This window comes from Pipistrellus hanaki, assembly GCF_964339955.1.
Source record: "Pipistrellus hanaki genome assembly, chromosome: 5".
In the NCBI taxonomy this organism is placed as follows: domain Eukaryota; kingdom Metazoa; phylum Chordata; class Mammalia; order Chiroptera; family Vespertilionidae; genus Pipistrellus; species Pipistrellus hanaki.
Window position 1 is genome coordinate 14,532,795 of NC_140507.1, and position 20,493 is coordinate 14,553,287.

Here is a 20,493-nt window from a genome sequence, read left to right on the forward strand (position 1 = left end):
GATATGATCACCATTAAGCCAGGCGGAAAGTCTGAGCACTGTTTCTCCTTTGTCACTAATGCTGTTGGTGGTGTCATTCAAATAAGGATAACTTGGATCACCTTCTTAGCAGTGACCTGTGGCTCATGATCACTAATCTGCCTGATGCTGAGAGAGTGCAGCTACCAAGTTCCCAATGTTGGGATTTCTGCCGTTATCTGCTCTGTGGATTACTCAGGGGACACACTGAAAGTCAGTCTTCACTTAGGTCCTTGTTCATTATCTTGATTTTTTGCTGCATCCTTTCCATCATGAGGGAAGACAGACATCTTTCATTCTCCTCAAAGAAAAAGACCAAAAGTGTTAGCTAATAATAAAGCACTATAGCTTTGTGAGGGCACCACATTTTGCCATGGGGGTGGAAAATATAAAGAAACTAATGCCACAATTGGCCTTAAACCCATGTAAACCCAATCTGAAAATCAGGAGAACAAGGGTAATATTAACACTTGCCAAGCCCTTCGAAGATCCCCAGCGCACAGTCCCAGGAATTTGACTAAGTGAGGGGAAGACAGGGCAGGCATACAAACCAGAGCTGTACACAACCGTGGTGGCGACAATTCAGTGTCTGGCCCTATGCCTGCACTTTTTCAAAAATTGGAACACTGAGAGCAGTTAAGTCCTGAGGCTGCCTCTCTCCTCAACCAGACCTCTCTCATAAAGCTATTGCTTAAGGAGGAAACCTCACTACCTTAAACTCTCCCGTACACCTCAGTATTTATGAATGAGGAAAAAGAGGCTGAGAGCAGTTACCAACAGCTTCAGCAAGCAGGGATTCATTCACCCTCTGTGGATCACACAAGATTCCAGGGAATAAATTTGCCTTTGGCAACTCTCCTACTTGAAATTCAGAAATAGTTATGTGAGCACAGGGGTTGTGAGTGTGTGGGTCACACAGGAAGATTGCATGAGTGTAAAGCATGGTCTCTATTTCTCTCATTCACAGAAAGATTTGGGCCAAGAAAGGGAACTTTTCTCCAACTGTCTGACACGCAGGATATAAATAGAGATGTGCAGCAGCTCAAAATAAATCAGGCTACATGTAAACATGGTGAAAAGCCCAGAGTGAGGGAAAACGAAGGCTTCTATAGGTCACCTAAGAGGCAAAAATACCTAATAGTCATACTGTGCAGTAGCTGCTGAAAGTGGGGGTTTGGGAGTGGAGGGGCCAAGGAGTGGGGTGTGGTTCTGTAAGTCTTAAAAAGGACAATTTCAAAAAGGAATTTTCAGTGGCCAGATAAAGCATTACCATACCCCAAATCAAACATGAGTTAGCATCATAGGCCCACACCCACACACCACCAATGAAAGCCCATCGTCACCCTTTGCTGAGTAGATATGTATGTAGCTATCAACTTGAAGTGTCCACATGAGTGGGTGGTCCTGTGTGGTTGGTTGATTCATTCTTCAAAGAAGCAGATTTCCATGGCACTGTTGTTACTAAGAACCTTAAGGAGCTGTCTACCCTTTGAATCTTCTGGAGAGAAGTGAAGTAAGGCTTTGGAGAGCGGGAGGCCCTCTAGCTACAGGAGGTAGGACACCCCCACATCCTCAACAATGATTAACCATTAACAAATAGTGAAATGTCATCATTTCTTTGAATCATATGCTAATAATAACACAGCCAGTTGTGGACTGGTAAACTGGAGCAGAGGAATAAAATGTTGTGTTTATAACTTAGAATAGCCCTGGCTGGGTGGCTCAGTTGGTTGGAGCATCGTCCCATACACCAAAAGGTTGCGGGTTTGAGTCCCAATAAGGGAACTTACCTAGGTTGCAGATTCTATCCTTAGTCAGGGTGCGAATGAGAGGCTACAGATTGATGTTTCTCTCACATCAGTCCAGAAATCCATAATAACATATCGTTGGGTGAAGATTTTAAAAATAAAAAATAAAAAACTAAGAATAATATATCACAACTGAAATATTAATGTATATACCCAGAAGTACAAATATTTGAGCTGGGAAGAAGCTTAGAGATTCCAAATCATTAGTCCATGGCTATATTCCAGGCTGTGTTATTAGCATAGGTGACTTTTCCCCCCTCTTCTCTCTCCAGACTTTAAAATTTTATAATTTATTGCCAACAATTAAAAATTAGGAGTCCTGCCAAAATGGAACACCTACCCCCAATAGGCATGCATTCCCCTTGGTGACAACTGCCTGGGGCTGGGGCGGTAGAGCATGTCTCTTGTTCATGCCCACTCAGCCCACTTCCCCTGTGTATGTGACCTGCCCCCAGCTAAGGCACACACACATTTTTCTACCTCCTCCCCCGACCCTGAAGATCATCACCTTTCTTTTGCCAGGAAGGAAACTAAGGATTTCCCAAAAGGTAAGATGACTTGTCCAAGGTCACACCAAGGGTAGAGGTGAAACTACAAATTTAATTTAGGTTCCTTTATTACAATTGTAAGACTCTTTCCAACACATCATGAAGCGAAATAATGTTCCTGACCTCCACACCAACAGGTGTCCTTTCTATCTGGTTGTTTTCTGCTTTTGTGTTGGTTCTTCCGGTGGAGGGACGATTGACCTGGCACCTGTGCTCTCTCCCCTGCTTCCCTAGGACAGGAATGCATGCAGAGTAAGGTCTGCACTTGGAGCATATGTGAACCCATGATTGGCACATTTCAAAGTGACTTCAGTGTGTCCCAGACAGGACAGTAACTAACCAGTCACAGTAAAAAACAAGACTTCAGCTTTTAAGCTAGAGCTCTCCAAATTGTCCCCTCTAGTGTTTACTTATCTTTTCCTCCTTCCTTTTACCTAAACATCTCCAGTAATACAATTATTGCCTTATTTGATTCCAAAGGTATTAAGAAGGCAATAATACTATAAAGTGAGGATCAGAATAATTTTAAGTAGAGAGAGAGAGAGAGAGAGAGAGAGAGAGAGAGAGAGAGAGAGAGAGAACACAGAACACATTGACCAGTTGCCTTCGGTACATACCCCTATTAGGGATTGAACCTGCAACCCAGGTAGGTGCCCTAACTAGGAATCGAGCCAGCAACCCTCCGTGCACAGGACAAAGCTCTACCAACTGGCTGTGCTGAATTTTTATTATTTTTAGCAGATTTATTGAGGGTTAACACATGGCATGCATTTTATAAATATCAGCCCTGAAACCATGATTAATTGACTCTACCTTACACTTGAATATGCTGGTTGTTATTAGTTATGTGGGCAGACATATCAAGGGCAAATATCAAGTTCATGAAACATGGTTTATAGTGGAACAATCTGGAGCTTAGGGACTTGCATTCTCATTTGAAATTACCAATCCTGTGCCTTTGGGAAAATCCATCTTCTCAAGTCTCAGTCTCCCTGTCTATAAAATGAAGAGGTTGGCCGTGACCTCTTGAGTACTGCTATCTCTGTGGTGCTATGAAAGTGCACACACTTAACCAAAGCTGGAGGCTTACACTGAGTGGCCAGATTATTATGATCTCTGAACCTATAATAATCTGGCCACTCAGTGTATTTGTATCTCAAATGGGTACCAAAAGTATTTTAGACTTTTGCTGGAGATCAACCACCTATTTGCCCTGAGCTTTCTATCAGCCAGTGCAAAGGGGAAAACTGATCAGGTACATGATTTATAGTATCTTTGATATCAAATAAATGAGGTACTCAAGAGAAGTACACTGAGTGGCCAGATTATTATGCGTTCAGAGATGATAATAATTTGGCCACTCAGTGTATATTAAATGTATTTGATGGCATAAAGGTGCATGACAAAGAAATCCAGGAAGGAAAGACAGAAGACCATGGGTTTTGAGAAACTCTAGACTGTTTTCTCACTTGCCTTTTGTAAACAACCCTTGGCTTCTAAGTTTCCCAGACAAAAGTCACTCTCCCAGGGCTGAGACTGTTTGGGCTGATATGTTAGCTCAGAGATGGATAGTGTGGCGGTAATTCAATATTTTCCATCAAATGATGCCTAAAATGTGGGTGGGAAGAGAACATCTGGTGTATATAAGATGGAATAGAATATTGAAGTCCCCTTATTTTACCCACAAGAAGGGAGAAAGAGCATTGGTGACAAGACTGTTTCTTCCCTAAGTGGAAGAGTTTAAAAGTTCAGGTCAAAGTCAGAATATTAACACAAATTCCTCATTTTTTAAATTTTATAAATGAGGAAACTGAGATCCAGCAAGGTTACATGGTGTAGGTCAATTTGTGTTAGAACAAGGGTAAGAATTGGGCTTATAATGGAGTGGAAAGGGCCCATAAATGTAAGGGTAATGAATATGTCATTCATTGTGGTATTCTCTAGCTCTTGGTCCAGTGCCTGACACATAGTAGGTTCTTCATAAGCAATGGTCACCACTGACCAATTGACTGACTTTCTGAATGAATGCATGTGTTTCTGACTTGTGTTCCCTGATAACCAGCTGGACCAAAATATGATCCATTTGAAACAGAGGACTATTTTACTTGGAGGTATCAGAAAGCTTTCTCGCCAAAACTGGTTTGGCTCAGTGGATAGAGCATTGGTCTGCGGACTGAAGGGTCCCGGGTTCGATTCCGGTAAAGGGCATGTACGTTGGTTGCGGGCACATCCCCAGTAGGGGGTGTGCAGGAGGCAGCTGGTCGATGTTTCTCTCTCATCGATGTTTCTAGCTCTCTATTCCTCTTCTTTCCTCTCTGTGGAAAATCAATAAAATATATTAAAAAAAAGAGAAAAAAGAAAGCTTTCTCACTGAGAGACACCTTTTTTTCTTTATTGAGTAATACTTTCTGAGTATTGTTTCCTCTTTGTTGATACTCTCAGAATGAATATCAGAGCCCTAACAGGAAGTTGGAGGAGCATGACAGAGAACTGGGGTTTCCTTTGATGTAGACTTGGTGGCTTTAATAGAGGAATGATCAGTAGCCTGATGCACCGGTGTGCTAGGCTGGCACTCAGGGAAGTGGTCACCGCTCCCGTGATTGTGAAGTAGAAACGCAGTTGCAGGAAGTACCCAGTTCAATTGAAGAATTAAAACGGCACCTCAACAGAGCCAGTCTTGGGCTTTTCTTATAACCCATGTTTTCACATCTTTCCTTCGACTGTGTCCTGTGGCTGCTACTACTTACAAGTAAGTCTGGGCATGGACTTTTGAATTGGGTTGCGCAAGATAAAGATACAAGGATGGCCTTCATAATGTTTGCAGTAGTGAACATTTGGAAACAATCTAAATGTTCACCAGCAGGGAAGTGGAAAAAAATAAATTGTGATATATCTATGATGCAAACAGTGAATCTGATTAAACATAATGATATGAAGTTTCTCTTAAGTCAATGTTAATTTTTAAAAAAAGAGAGGAACAATGTGTATAGTAGACTTCTTTCTGTCTGTTTGTGTTGCAAGGTGTGGCCCTACACAGATACTTCTTAATGCATAGACTCTGGGAAGGGGATCTGGGAACAGGAAAGAGCAAAGGGACTAGACTTTTCATATACCTTTTATACTGTTTGTTTTACAGTGTATGTTTTTTTTTTTTTTTAAAGAGACCAATTAATTTTAAACCTAAAAAGGGTTATGTATTAGCTTCTTATTCAGGTAAGGGTTTTATTCATTATGTGCCTGGTACTTAAAAAAAGAGAGAGCGAGAGAGAGAATTGTGTTAAGATAACTGCCCTTCATTGATGGACAACACTATCCTAAATGGCTGCGATATTTTCCTGGCTGACAATGAATGATTTTTTTTTTTTTTTTTTTTTTTTTTTTTTACTTTTTCCATCATCCCTGCCCTCCATTGTTCATAGGACTGGGCCACAAGTCTCTCCTAGAACTTGGTTTTCAAAATGGGGTTCCAACACCAGCCATGTCAGCAATTCTAGGGAACTTGTTAGAAATACAAATTTTTATGCCCTACTCCAGATCTAGTAAGTCAGGAATTCTAGAAGTTGAGCCAGGCATTTGTGTTTTAATCAGACTTTCCAGTGGTTCAGATGCCCCTCAAGTCCGAGAGTCATTGCTTTAGTGGAGCCTCCTTTACACTGGAGAGCAACAGTGCTCTCTTTACTCTGCAAGCATTACTTGCACTTTTCCTGAAGTGCAATCTCACTTATCGCCTGCATCTTGCTCTCCTTTTCTCTTTGTCCAGGGTCTTTGGTGGAGTCACTCACAGCCACGGTGGGTCAGAATGCTTATCTGTCCTGCCACTACTCTCCAACCACCTCTGAAAACCTCGTGCCTGTGTGCTGGGGCAGGGGACCCTGTCCTACGTTTCAATGTCAGAATACAGTGCTCAGCACTAATGGAAGGGAATTGAACTACCAGAGTTCTAGCAGATATCAGCTAAAGGGGAATGTCCACAAAGGAGATGTGTCCTTGACCATAGAGAATGTGACTTTAGCTGACAGTGGGACTTATTGCTGCCGTATCCAATTCTCGGGCCCAATGAATGATAAAAAATCAAACCTGAATTTGGACATCAAACCAGGTGAGTGGACTTTGCATGCTTTCTTTATGAATAATCCCCCGCAGATTGTATTAAATATACTAATTGTTTTCACTCTGTCCTTCCCAATGACAGCCCTGGTGGTGGGCCCCTAAGACTTAATAAGCCCATAAGCAATGTCTGGTCATGTTTAATTCTTCCGTCTATGTTGAAACTTACGAATAGGATCTATATAATGGCAGGAAAGGTCTAGATCAATTGTTGGAACCCTGACTGCTCATCAGATTCATTTGGGGGCTTTTTAACACCAATAAATATTGAGCCCTACCCACAAACCTGAGAAACCAGTGTCTTTGGAGATAGAGACTGAGCACTGGTAGTTTACAAAGTCTTCCCCAGGTGCTTCTCCCCAACCTGCAGCCAGGATTGAGATCCACTGAACTGTGGGTGTGCGCAGGGGTGTATATGCTTGTATGTTTTAAGGTTTATGGAGCATGTACTTTTGGCTGATGGAGCTGAATTCAACTCCAACTCTGCCTCTTACTAGCTGTGTAATCTTGCTCCAGTTATTTAAACTGTGTAGCCTTCTCCTTTATGAAATATGATATTGCCAATCATATAGGCCATTGGAAGGATTTTAGGGGATGTATTGTGAAAACAATTTAGTGTGTGGCTATTAGTTCTATTATTAACAATTAGACTGTGACAATGATGACTGTAACACAGTTCTTAATATGTGTAATGAACATTTTAAATGTGTGATAAGGAAGGTGTTTGGGTTGAAGGTGAGCATGTGTTTCTCTTTATTTTTTCCCTTTGGATTCCTTGAAACAAGCTCTCTGCTCTCAGGGAAGCCTCCTTCTTACATTGTTTTCTGACACTAGCCAAGGTCACCCCTGCTTGGACTCCATGGAGACCCTTCACTACAGCCAAGGATGTTCCAAGGATGTTCACCACTGAGGATCATGGCTCAGGTAATTTTACATGGTTGTAGGAGGAAGCCTTTAGGTGGTTCTGAGTTCAGAGGATTTTGAATATCGGGGAAAGGAGGAAATGGTTTAAGAACTGACACATAAATGTTTCTGTACACATGAGATAGAATTTCAGGTGAGGGAGGTGCTGGAATAAACCCATACTGAAAAATGTAATGAGCCTTGGGCTAGTACCTTTCACTTCTTTGAATCTCAGCTTTCTCTTCTGTCCAGAGAATTACGGTTTTCATGACCCAGTAAAATTCCTGACCCTCACCTAAAAGTATTTCTATCAACATATTTTGCCAAGTAAGAAAAACAAAATTTCTATCTTAATATTGTTATCTCTGCAAAAAAAAAAAAAAAAGTATCAGTCTTTTAAATTAAGTAAATTTAATCTAATGAAAATCTCTTTACATTTCACTGTTATTTTGTGATTTATTCCTGGACTGGTGATGTTTTGTCTTAAATTGACTCCAGTCCATGTTTGGGGTTGGATTCGGTGATTTCCTGGACTTCTTCTAACTGGAATAAGCCCAGCATCCTTCTCAGATTTTGATCATAGTAGGAGCAGCTAAATTCTTTAAGTAATTGAGCTAGGCCTTTCCCATGCTGCTTTGGAAGAGAAGATAGGGTCAGAAAAGCAGACTTCAGGTCACATTGATCAGAAAGATTAATTTTAAATATTTCTCTTAGAGACCTGGTCTCTCCTAAACTCACTGAAGCTCATTTTATTTTGTAAAATGAAGTTAAAAATAGGTAAATCCTACTTCCTAATATCACAAATCTCATAAGTTGCATTTTATGAGATTTAAATAAGAAATGTGACTAAAGTGCTTAGCTGGGCTTTGATCATGATATGTATATACTCAATGCATCTTAGTTATTGTTGTTAACATTATCAGTAAGAATCAGAGGCAGGGTGAGGTTGTGGGTAAGTGCTTCAGTGGCAGGTAGAATGGGTTCTAATGTCAGTTCACTAGACTTGTGAACTCAGTCAAGTTGCCCAAACACTGTAAGACTAAATTTCTTCTCTTTTTCAGTGCCTACTTCATAGGATTGTTATAAAAATTGAATGCTATCTATAATGTATGTAAAGATCTCAGCATAAAAAGCATTCAAAATAAGTTATTATTATAGTTATTAACTTCAGCTCTCTAATCTTTGGTGATTCTTTAGTGATTGCTAGCCACAATCACTTATACGATTAGTGAGGAAATGAAGGGTGGTGGGAACAGATGATTACCCATGTTGTGGAAAAATCAAGTAATGCCAGATATTTATTGTATGTGATTATTACATTTTTAAAAATCCTATAATCATAAACCTAGAAGGGACTTCAGGGGTCATTTCATCCCACTGTCTCATCATGTGCCCCAATATTCACTCTATGCCCATACCCATTCCTGAATGGGGAGTTCACTTCCTCATGAGACAGTGCATTTCCTTACAGTTTTCTGTGCCAAAAACAGAAGTCTCCTTCCTTTAAGTTTTTACTTTTTTTTTTTTCTTCTTTCCCTTGAGGCAACAAAAATGGGGCCATCTCTTGCATCAGGGAATATATCTCCCAGAGCAGAAGGGAGATAGAAAGTCAGAAACATCGATGAGAGAGAAACATCATCAGCTGCCTCCTGCATACCTCCTTCTGGGGATATGCCTGCAACCAAGGTACATGCCCTAAATGGAATCAAACCCAGGACCATTCAGTCCCCAGGCTGATGCTCTTTCCACTGAGCCCAATGGGTCAGGGCTGGTTTTTATGGTGAGTCCAAGATAATGCTTTTAGTTTTGTTTCTTTTAAGGATGTTTTTATTGATATCAGAGAGAGGAAAGGAGAGGGAGAGAGGTATAGAAACATCGATGATGAAAATGAATCAATGATCTGTTGCCTCTTGCACACCTTCTATTGGGGATTGAGCTGGAAACCCATACATGTGCCCTGACTGGGAATTGAACTGTGACTTCCTGGTTCATGGGTCTATGCTCAACCACTGAGCCATAATGGCCAGGCTTCTTTCTGGTTTTTATTGTGTGTGTAGTATTTTTAATTATTTATTGATTTTTAGAGAGGGGGGGGGGGAAGAGAGAGAGAGAGAGAGAGAGAGAGAGAGAAAGAGAAAGAGAGGTATGGACTCGTTGTTCCACCTATATATGCATTCATTGGTTGATTCTTTTTTTTTAAAATATATTTTATTGATTTTGTACAGAGAGGAAGGGAGAGAGATAGAGAGTTAGAAACACCGATGAGAGAGAGTCATCATTCAGCTGCCTCTTGCACACCCCCTACTGGGGATGTGCCCGCAACCAAGGTACATGCCCTTGACTGGAATCAAACCCGGGTCCCTTCAGTCCCCAAGTCGACGCTCTATCCATTGAGCCATTTGTTGATTTCGGCCATTGGTTGATTCTTATACGTGCCTGCAACCTTGGCGTATTTGGGCAGTACTCTAACCCAGTGGTCCAGAAACTGCAGCTCGAGTGCCACATGCGGTTCTTTGGCCCCTTGAGTGTGGCTCTTCCACAAAATGCCACGTGTGGGCGTGCATGTATAGTGTGATTGAAGCTTTGTGGTCCATGCGCAGAAGTTGGTTTTCCGCTCTCAAAAGAAATTTCAATCTTTGTACTGTTGATATTTGGCTCTGTTGACTTGTGCCGACCACTGCTTTAACCAACTGAGCTACCTAGCCAGGACTTTGTAAAAATAATAATTTTAGGCTAAGCTTTGTTCATATAATATTAAAATCATAGTCTCTTAAATCAGGGGTTTCATATGAAAGGATTTAGACCTTTAGGACAACAGAAAAGTGACTGTGACACTTAAGAAGTTTCAGAGTCTCTGACTGAACCAGAAAAATGAGTAGGCATACTTTGTTTTTCCAATTCTGACAGTCTTTAGGATGCAGTCTGTGAGGTCAGGGCCTGTGCCCCTCTTCTTCACTGCTCTGTCCCCTGTGTCTGATAGAGCAGATGTGTAGTACATGTTTGCCGATTGGGTGGGCAGGTGAATAAATAAACAAAAAGAAAAGAAGTTAAGCTGGCAGCTGGGCAATGTGACCCACTTAAGAGTAGTGATAATGCCAATGTGAAGGATGTTGAAGGCAGCAGAATTAAGTGTGTATCCTTATATTTACAATTGCCCAGATGTGGAAGCAACCTAGGTGTCCATGGATAATGATTCTCCTTCATCATATATCTCTCTCTCCTTCTCCCTTCCTTTCTCTGAAATCAATAAAAACATATTTTAAAAATAGAAAGGAAAATATTACACACACACACACACACACACACACACAGGAATATTACTCAGCCACAAAAAAGAATGGAATCATGCCATTTGCAACAATATGGATGGACATAGATGGTATACGTGACATAAATCAGACGGAGAAAGACAAATGTCTTATGTAATTATAGGTAGAATCTAAATATAAAAATATTTTTAAAAGAATATATAAGTAATTATATGTAGAAGCTAAAAAAAACAAAACAAATGAACAAACAAAGCAAAAACATACTCATAGCCACAGAGATCAATCTAACGGTTTCCAGGTTGAGGGGAAGGTGAAAAAGGTGAAGGGGAATATAGTCAATAATATTGTGATAAATTTACACAGAGACAAATGACTACTGGATTTATTGTGGTGATTACATTGTAAGGTATATAAATGTCAAATCACTATATTATACACCCGAAATTAATATAATATTGCACACCAACTATACTTAAGTTAAAAAAAAAAAAAGAGCCCAGCCGAGTGTTGACCCATGCATCAAGAGGTTACTGGGTCAGCCCTAACTGGTTTGGCTCAGCGGATAGAGCTTCCAGCCTGTGGACTGAAAGGTCCTGGGTTCAATTCTGGTCAAGACACATCCCCAGTAGGGGGCGTGCAAGAGGCAGTTGATCGATGCTGTTTCTGTTATTGATGACCTGGGTCAATTCCCCCTCAGGGCACATGCCTGGGTTGTTGATTCCCAGAGAGGGGCGTGCAGAAGGCAGCCAATTGATGTTTCTCATTGATGTTTCTCTCTCTTCCTCTCCCTTGCTCTCTCTCTAAAATAAATGTAGAATCTATAAAAGCATTTTTTTTTTTAAAAAAAGAGTGTATGCTAAAGCCATGGAGAACTAAATTCGAAGATCATTTCTGTCATTCACTAAGCTGTGTAACCTTGGTTAAGTCACTTCCTAATTCTTGGCTTCCTCATTTGTGTAATGGAGCTATTGTCTCTACTTTAAGATAGTTGTAAGCTAAAAGAGTTACTTCAAAAGTTTAGCACAATGCTTGCTCATGGTAAATTGTAGCTATAGTTATTTTTAACTTCATGTTTAGGCAACCAACTACACTGTTTTCCTTTTATTGAGAAAATGCCAAACTTTTCCAAGAAAATTAACTTTCATTATCTGTTGAAATCGAATTACAATAGAACACCTCCCTGAGTGTTATCAGTATTGTTGGGATTTTGCAGATTCTTCTAGGGCCCTGTGGACACAACAAACCACATATTCAACATAGGTCTTCAGGGCAGAAATCTCCATTTTATAGAACATAAGCAGCTGGGTTCATTACCTGGGGGGGAAAATCCTAATGTTGACATATAAGTGTTCAGTAAAATTTGTTGGTCTCCCAATTAATTATTGTAAAAAGTATAGAGTAGAGTTAATTTCAAATAGGATTATAGAGATTTTTTTTTAAAATCAAATAAAATATATTCTTTTAAAAATATATTTTTATTGATTTTGAGAGGAAGGGAGAGGAAAAGAGAGAAAGAAACATCCATAATGAGAGAGAATCATCGATTGGCTGCCTCCTGCACGCCCCACTCTGGAAACTGATCCTGCTAACAGAAATGTGCCTTAACCTCAGAATCAAATCGTCATCTCTTGCTTCATAGGCCAATGCTCAACCACTGAACCACAACAGCTGAGCAAAAGAAAATAATTTTTTCCTCCCAACGGATCTATATTTAGAACTAGGCTTAAATATTAAGCAACATGGATAGAGCAGAATAGTTGACTTGTCAAGAAAAATAAAACTCAAGACCTGACCATTTTCTCAGAAGCACTTTCATACAGGTCTTTAAGAGTCATGTTCATTCTTTCTATCATTCTTTCATTCTTGCTATTCTGCCCACTGTTGGGTAGAATAGCAAGTAGCAAGCCTTTACTGGTACATATACCAATGCGTTTTAAATCCAAGAGAATTTCTATCTAAAAGGAAAGTCTCTTTTAAGCAAGAAAATATTTTTAACTGTTCTATTTGTTATTCTTCCTCTTTGTAGCAGAGATACAGACTCTGGAGACCTTCCACGATAAAAATCAAACAGTAAGTAACTTGTGTCTGTATGTGAGCTAACATTGTGTTTAACCCAGAGAAAAGAAAGTGTGGGTTTAGTCTTCCTTCCTGCCCACTCTTTCCTTGGGAAAAATGCCTCATCTTCCTTAGTTTCAGATTCCTTGACTGTAACATGTTGATTTTAATAACAGTTCTGACTGTTGGAACATGGCCCCGGTGTAAGCATGGAATGCAGTGATGCATGTGAAGGGCCAGGCACATAGTTAGCCCTGGAAAACAAACAAAAAAAGAAGCATTAGCATTGTGTCCCTCTTCTCCGAGTTCACAGCTGCACACCACTGTGGGCAAGTCAAAGATCCTTCATCTTCCTAGAACATGTTTTTTTCCTGCTTCCATTGCAATACAACTGAGAAAGATTATATTTTTGTTTGAATTTATTTATGTATGTATGACAAGATACCAGTCAGGAATATTCTAAGCCCAGAATTTATATATCCAATTATAAACAAAAACACGATAAGTTTAGTGTCCCCCACTTTCTTTGAGTAAAGGAGAAAAATTTCTAGCATTGACCTAGAAATTCTTTGAGGACTTACCTAGGGGTTCTCATTCATTTAACTCAATCTCATACTTGTGTGTTCACAACTGAGGCTCAACATTTTGTGTTTCTCCCCTCTTTGCGATCAAGGACTGCCTTTTAAGTGTGCACCCACAATGCTTGATGCACAATACCTTGCAAATAGCACTCCTGTAGTTAAGTGTTTGTTGTATAAATGGAAGATTTAATTTCCTTGACTTTTTTGTTTTAAAAGTGTTTCCTGTTGTTGGTTTTAAAGGGGGACCATGGACTGACATTTTACAAGGAGAGGATTTTCTGTGTGACTCTCAGTTATCAAAAAGTCAAATTAATTACAGCAATAGCAATAGCTATTATTGATTAAATATTTATCATGTATCAGACCCTATGCCATACATTTTGTATTTTTTGTCACTTACATTTCCCAATAACTCTATAAGATGACTCAGCTCTTGAGGACTGAGCTTGGAATTGAACTCATGACTGTCTGTCTGGCTTTTAAGTCACAATGGTTCTGCCAAAATAGTTTTTGCAAGACACCAAATTTAGACCATCCTGAAACTTTATGGGAACACAAAGGGACGTGAATGAAGAGGATTCTACTCCAAAGCCCATTTTTGTGGGAGAGGGAGTCCACTTACTAAGAGCTCCTTTTTTACACAGTACAGAAGGGCACATTTTATTTCCTTGTGGACTCCAAAGATTAAGTACTCCGTTTCTTTGGATGATTTGAGGCTTGTCGAGAAGGGAACAGATTAAGAGTGGTTTCCAGGTTCCTGTATTCTTGTGTTGCTGCAAAAAGGATGGTCCAATTCACAAGTCATGAAAATGGCTGAAGCATACTACCTATTTCTGGCCATATGCTACAATTCTGTTTGTGTTTCCACAGCAAATATCCACACTGGCGGATGAGTTACAAGACTCTGGTTACAAGACCACCAGAATAAGTGTCTATATTGGAGCAGGAATCACTGCTGGGCTGGCTCTGGTTCTTATCTTTGGTGCTTTAATTCTCAAATGTAAGTCACTTGATCTTGTATGTTTTTCCCTTTGTTAGGAACTACTGATGTAGGAACCAACATAAACCTAGATAGAAATATAAGTTTATATTTATACCTAAAGATAATTAGAATGGCTCTGGCCAGTATTGCTTACTGGATACAGAGTTGGCCCATACACTGAAGGAAAGGTTCTAGTTGTGATTCCCTCATGCTTGGGTTTGCAGGTACCATCCTGGTCCTGATCGGGGTGCATGTGGGAGGCAACCAAACAGTGTGTCTCTCTCACACTGATGTTTCTCTCTCTTCCCTCCCTTTGCCCCTCCCTCTCACTTTTTCAAAAGAAAGTAATGGAAAAAATATTCTCAGGTGAGGATTTTTTTTTTTTTAAAGGAATAGACTGCATAGTAGGTGCAGAGAAACATGTTTTCATTTTTTCTTACAGGTCCTAGAATAAAGTTGAAACTTTGATTATGACTTGAAAGGTCCTATAGATCTGGCTGTAGCCTAACACTCAGACCTTATCTTGGGCCACTCTCTTATTCCAGCCATATTTTCAGTTTCAGGCACTCACTGTGATCTTTACCAAGAGTTTTCTCTGCTTGGAATGCTTCTTCTGGCTCTTTACTTGACTAATTCATTCTTCTCTTTCAGAGCTGACCTTCAAGGTCACCTTTTCTGAGAGTGCTTTCCTGACCTTTTCTTTTCTAAGTTCCAGTGCATTGTTTGTTTCCTTTATATCACAGCACAACAAGAAATTATTATTGTTGTTATTATTATGGTGTTTGAAATCCACCCTCACTAGAACACAAGTTTCACAAACTCAGGGCTCATAATTTACCTTTGTGTCCTTGATGTTTAGAATACTGCCAGACACAAAGTAGGTGTTCCATATATTTGTCAAATATGAAAAATGGCCCAACCAGCGTGGCTCAGTGGTTGAGTGTCAACCTATAAACTAGGCGAACCAGTTTGATTCCCAGTCAGCAGGAGGCAGGAGGCAGCCCATCAATGATTCTCTCTCATCATTGATGTTTCTCTCTCTCTTCCTTCCTCTCTGAAATCAATTAAAAAAATTAAAATAATATGAAAATGCATCTTTATTACTTTTAAGCATAGTTCATGTAATAAACCAAGACACACATGAGTAGTTTAATTTAATTCAATTTAAGGAAGACCAGATTTCCTTAAATAATCCTTGCCTCCTATGAGCCATTTTTTCTTTAATTTATGAAAGAGATTTTAATTGACTTTTCTTCACCTTTTTACCCAGGGTATTCTCATAGGAAAGAGAAGTTACAGAATTCCAGGTGAGAATAAGGGATGAGGTAAAAGAGGGTGGGAATCTTGGTTTTCTATACCAATATGACTTTGATCTTTGCTTCTAGAAGTCCTGCCCTTGGACTCTAGGATCTAATGTTATATTTCCTTTTTGCTTTAGGATCTATGAAATGTAAACCTGCTCCTCTGTTTACTTCCTGATCTCTCTAGCTTCCTTATTCCTAAAACTAAGGTATAGCAGTCATCTCCCCATAATAAGAAGTGTATATTTCTTTCTATTTTAATCAGTCTTTTTAGTTGGCTGACCCTTCAATTGATGGAGTATCTACTGCATCCAGGCTCTGGGTGTGCCCTACAAGTAAACAAGTACCCAAGATTCTACTCTCAGGACTTTTATAGCCCAGTAGAGGTGTTCTTAACTTTGATAACCCATTAGAATCATGTACGCAATCTGTTGTCATCCCAAGAGCAAATCAACCAGGTTTTTTACAGATAAAGCCTAAGCATAGATATTTTTGTAAAGCTTCCCAAGTGATTCTAATGTGCAAATAGGGTTGAGAAGTACTGGTCTTTATATTGCACTTAGTGTCCATTTATGACTATCTTGCACATAGGTCTGTACATACATATGCATACACCCCAATTCCAAATACATTTAGTGTACATAACTTTTACTTCATTTTAGCAACATTTGGTACATTGGTAGAATGCAGTATGTATCAAGAAAAAAAAAAAGACTGTCCATTGAATACTATATAAACCAATAATAATTTTAGACTAAGTAGAGATAATATATTCATGAAAACAAAGTAGTCTACAGTAAATAGTCAGAAGCCAAAAGAAAAGGTCAAGTAAAATATATATCAATGGTTTTAGATTATCTGTGTCACTATTCTTTAATAGAGCTGAAACCTGAAAACATTCATAGTGACATTTACATGCATTAGTTCATGTAAATTTGTCACATCATTTGGTTAAAGGTCATCTCTACCTATAAAGGTAAATTCTATAGAAAATAAGGAACTTGTCTGCCACATTAACAACTGCATCCCCTAGCACAGCACTTGATACTTAGTAGGCACTAAGTATTCTATTATGAATAAATAATTTATTCAATATTCTATTATGAATAAATAAGTGCTCCTTATAGCAGCCTGGTCAGATAGAGTGCTAATTATTCCCATTTTACAGATGAGGATCCTGAGACAAAGTTTTCTAACTTCATGGGATGTGTGTTTTATTCACTGCCATGCCTCTTGCTGTATGAAACAGTGTGTAACACACTAAATAGTCTCCAAGCAAATGAAATAACAAAATTCAAGATTACATGTCTGGTTTAGTGACAGGAATAGAATTCAAACTCAAATCTGATTGGATACATAACATATTTATTTCTTTTTTGTTTTTTGAAATTGTTCCAGCTCATAGAACAATTGAACAAGGAATACTAGAATCCTTCACCAAGATGTGCAATTTAACATTTTAATATTTTTGCTTTATCTTTTTTTTATACACACGTGTGTTTTTTCTGAACCGTTTTCAGGACATTTCAAACATCTTGACACTTCACTAAAGTTTAGTATGTATCTCCTCTGAATAAGGATATTCTTTTAGATCACACAATGCCATTATTTTTTTGTTTCCAACAATGCCATTTTTATACCTAAGGAAGTTAAGAGTAATTCAAATTGTCTTAATGTTCTTCAAATTATTCTATTTTATGGTTTCTCCCCCAGTCAGGACCCAATCAAGCATCATGTACTGCATTTGGTCGGCATCTCTTCAGCAAAGCCTATTCTTTCTCTCTCTCTCTCTCTCTCTCTCTCTCTCTCTCTCTCTCTCTCTCTCTCTCTCTCTCTCTCTGTATCCTGGGAAATGCTTACTTGAACTGTGACATTTTATTTCCACAGCCTCATCACTTTGGCCAACCGCCTTCCTCCCTCGGGGTTAGAAAATACAGTAGCAGAGTGGATGCACTCAAGGGAAAACGTCTATACAATTGAGGAGAACCCATATGAACTGGAGGACCCATGTACTGATTACTGCTATGTCATTAGTGGGTAGCAATCCTGACAACCTCTGAGTCATCACCCTTCTATGCCATCAGACCCAGCTTCATTTGTGAGGATGTATTGTCTTCTTTAAAAGCTATCAGCTGACTGACTTTAAGGTTCTGCCTGCGGCTACCCAGCATTCTTTATCCAGTTTTCTGAAGATAAGCTCACAAAAGGATTGAACAACTATCTCCCCAGTGCTCAGACTTGTTACTCCCTTACCTCCGCATTCCAGCCAACTGGTTAGTCATCTCAGACACTGCTAATCGGGGCATTAGAACTCAAATGAGCTTCTCTGTGAAGTAGGAATTCTTAATGTGGAATTAAGTAAGAATTCCAGGACTTTCAGTCCCATGTGTCCAAGAAGCTCCAGAAACTGGGGGAAATTATGTGCTGAGATTTATGCATGCCTTTTTTGGTGCAGAAACTCTAAAGGGGCCACCGATTTCAAAGAGAAGGGTGACTCATAAAAGGTGAAGAATCTACTGGAGTAGACTAGATGGCCTTGAAGGTTTCCTTTGAGTCTGAACATTTAAGCTGCTTTGAATGAAGACTCTCCTACAAATACCAACTTACAGTCTCCTTCTCCAGCTAAGAAGCCAGCCCAGCAAGCTATGGTGTGGCAGGCAGTAGCTCCTGGGAAAAAAAGGAAGTACACTCAAGTATGTTGTCAAGTTCTGCTTAGGGTGAACTCAGAGGGAAACGTCTCTGACTAACTTCTCCATTCACGGAGAGAACCTGGGCCATGTTTTTCACAGAAGAAAGAGCAGTGACTGGGATGCCTATTCCATTTCCTGGTGGAAGGAAGACCAAGGGCTGCAGCAATCTGTCCTAGCCAGCCTCAGATCACTTGGAGGAAAGACAGTGGTCCCTAAGCTTCCATTCCCAAATTGTAGAGACTAGCTCTGCCTTCCATATTTGTTGCCTCTGCTCTCACACATAATAGAAAGTTATTAAATATCTTTCAAGTGAAAACATTAAATATGCAGAAAAGTAGCTTTCTGGAAAGCCCTTCCATTGGGGTTCTCAGACAGAGCTCTGCCACCTCACTTCTTGAAGAATTCACAGACCCTAAGCTCCATGTGTCCTCTTGTGTAGACAAAAGTGGCTGTTTTCAGACAGTGACAATATGCACCTGTCACTGTCTGAAAACTGCCCTCCCTAGGTGATGACTAAATTGCTGCTGTGCTGTGTGGCATTATGTTAGTCACCTGGAGGGAAGTGACTTCAGAAGACACTTAGACCAGATCAGTGGTTCCCCTCCAAAGAGATTCTTACCCTACAGGAATCTTTAAAAAGGGTATGTATTCCTGGATGATCATTGCAATGATGCTTGCAAAACCTTTTTTCATTGATAGGAGAATAGTTGATTATTGTGGTCCATCAGCACAGTGGTGCAGGTAAGAAGAATTAGATGGTTTCATCGTTGAGCTGTTTTGCTAGTTTAATAAATATTAGTTAGTGCTTACTATGTGCCAGGTAATCTGATGCTGAGACCAGCAAGAGAGACCAAATAGACACATCCCTGACCCCATGGAATTTCTAGTCTGCCAGGCAGGAGAATTCATTCTATCCATTCACTGTTAACATTTATAGCATCTACTTTGTCAGGCACTGTTTTAGTCCCTAGGAATACAACAGTGATGAAACCCTTAATCTGACAAAATTTAAATTAGCTGTCAGAGGGAAATGCTATATTGCTAAATAAAATAAAAAATAAAAAAACCATTCTAGAACAGTATATATAATTGATGATTTTTTTTTTTACCTTTAAAAAATCTGGAAGAATATACCCAAATTAATATGGTTACCCCACAGGGGCAAATGGTTAAGAGATAGACTCAGCCTGGCCTGTGTTGCTCAGTGGTTAAGTATCAACCTGTGAACCAGGAGGTCATGGTTCAATTTCCTATTGAAGCACATGCCTGGGTTGCAAGCTTGATCCCAATGTGGGATGTGCAGGAGGCAGCTGATCAATGATTCTCTCTCATCATTGATGTTTCTATCTTTCCCTCTCCATTCCTCTCTGAAATCAATAAACATATTTTTTAAAAAGAGAGATAGACTTGCCCTAGCTGGTTTGGCTCAGTGGAGGTGGTGTTGGCCTGTGGACTGAAGGGTTCTGGGTTCGATTCCAGCCAAGGGCACATGCCCGGGTTGTGGGCTCGATCCCCAGTGGGGGCCATCTGGGAGGCGGCCAGTCAATGATTCCCTCTCATCATTGGTGTTTCTATCTCTCTCTCCTTCTCCCTTCCCCTCTGAAATCAATAAAAATATATTTTTTTATTAAAAAAAGAGATAGACTTTCACTTTTTAAAACATGCTTCTATGTTCAATGATCCCCATTTTCTCTTATAATAGAATGATAAAATTTAAGCATTGTAGTAGTGATTTCCTGTCTGCCCTCCACTTCATAGAAAGAAACCAAGACTGGGCCAGGTTAACTTAAAGAGCAAGTCCGGCAGTGAGTGTGGCAGTGACCTAGGACTGGAACCTTGGTTTTCAGAGTAGGATTCACTTTCCATCAGTTATTTGGAATGGGACAGATGGCAAAAAGGGGAACGAAAAGCTACTACAAGTGTAATGGAGAGGACAAGTGGTAACTTAATTAAAAAGTGTAGTAGGATTGAGGTTTGTTTATGGAAGTGCCTTGGAGTGTCTCTCCTTTCTCCCCCCATCCCCAGAGCTCTGCCTAAGATACTTATAGTCTGTGAAAAGAGGTACCCTGTTATCTATTTGGACTGTAAAAGTAGGGTCTTACTATGTTTTATCTATTACTTTTTCTTGATTTGGAATTCCAGAAGCAGAAATTCCAAGTGGTTCCTTGTTTTATTGCACTTCGCTTTATGGTGCTTCACAGGTGTTGAGTTTGTTTTTTACAAATTGAAGG

At 39.7% G+C, this 20,493-nt stretch overlaps 1 protein-coding gene across 1 annotated transcript; it reads left to right on the forward strand.

Annotated features, from left to right (window-relative positions):
- The first annotated feature begins 4,898 nt into the window (after positions 1-4,898).
- On the forward strand, positions 4,899-20,273 carry HAVCR2 (hepatitis A virus cellular receptor 2). The gene is made up of 7 exons (XM_084884491.1): positions 4,899-5,123; positions 6,135-6,473; positions 7,316-7,405; positions 12,680-12,723; positions 14,160-14,289; positions 15,542-15,578; positions 17,460-20,273. Exons 1-7 carry the CDS (start codon positions 5,072-5,074, stop codon positions 17,611-17,613), a joined length of 846 nt encoding a protein of 281 aa, XP_084740617.1. The 5' UTR covers positions 4,899-5,071; the 3' UTR covers positions 17,614-20,273.
- The last annotated feature ends 220 nt before the right edge of the window (positions 20,274-20,493 follow it).

Coding starts and splice junctions, on each gene's coding strand:
- HAVCR2 (XM_084884491.1), top strand. CDS start 5,072: ATGTTTTCACATCTTTCCTTCGACTGTGTCCTGTGGCTGCTACTACTT. Junction 6,474..7,315: donor GAATTTGGACATCAAACCAG/GTGAGTGGACTT, acceptor TTCTGACACTAG/CCAAGGTCACCCCTGCTTGG. Junction 14,290..15,541: donor TGGTGCTTTAATTCTCAAAT/GTAAGTCACTTG, acceptor CTTTTTACCCAG/GGTATTCTCATAGGAAAGAG.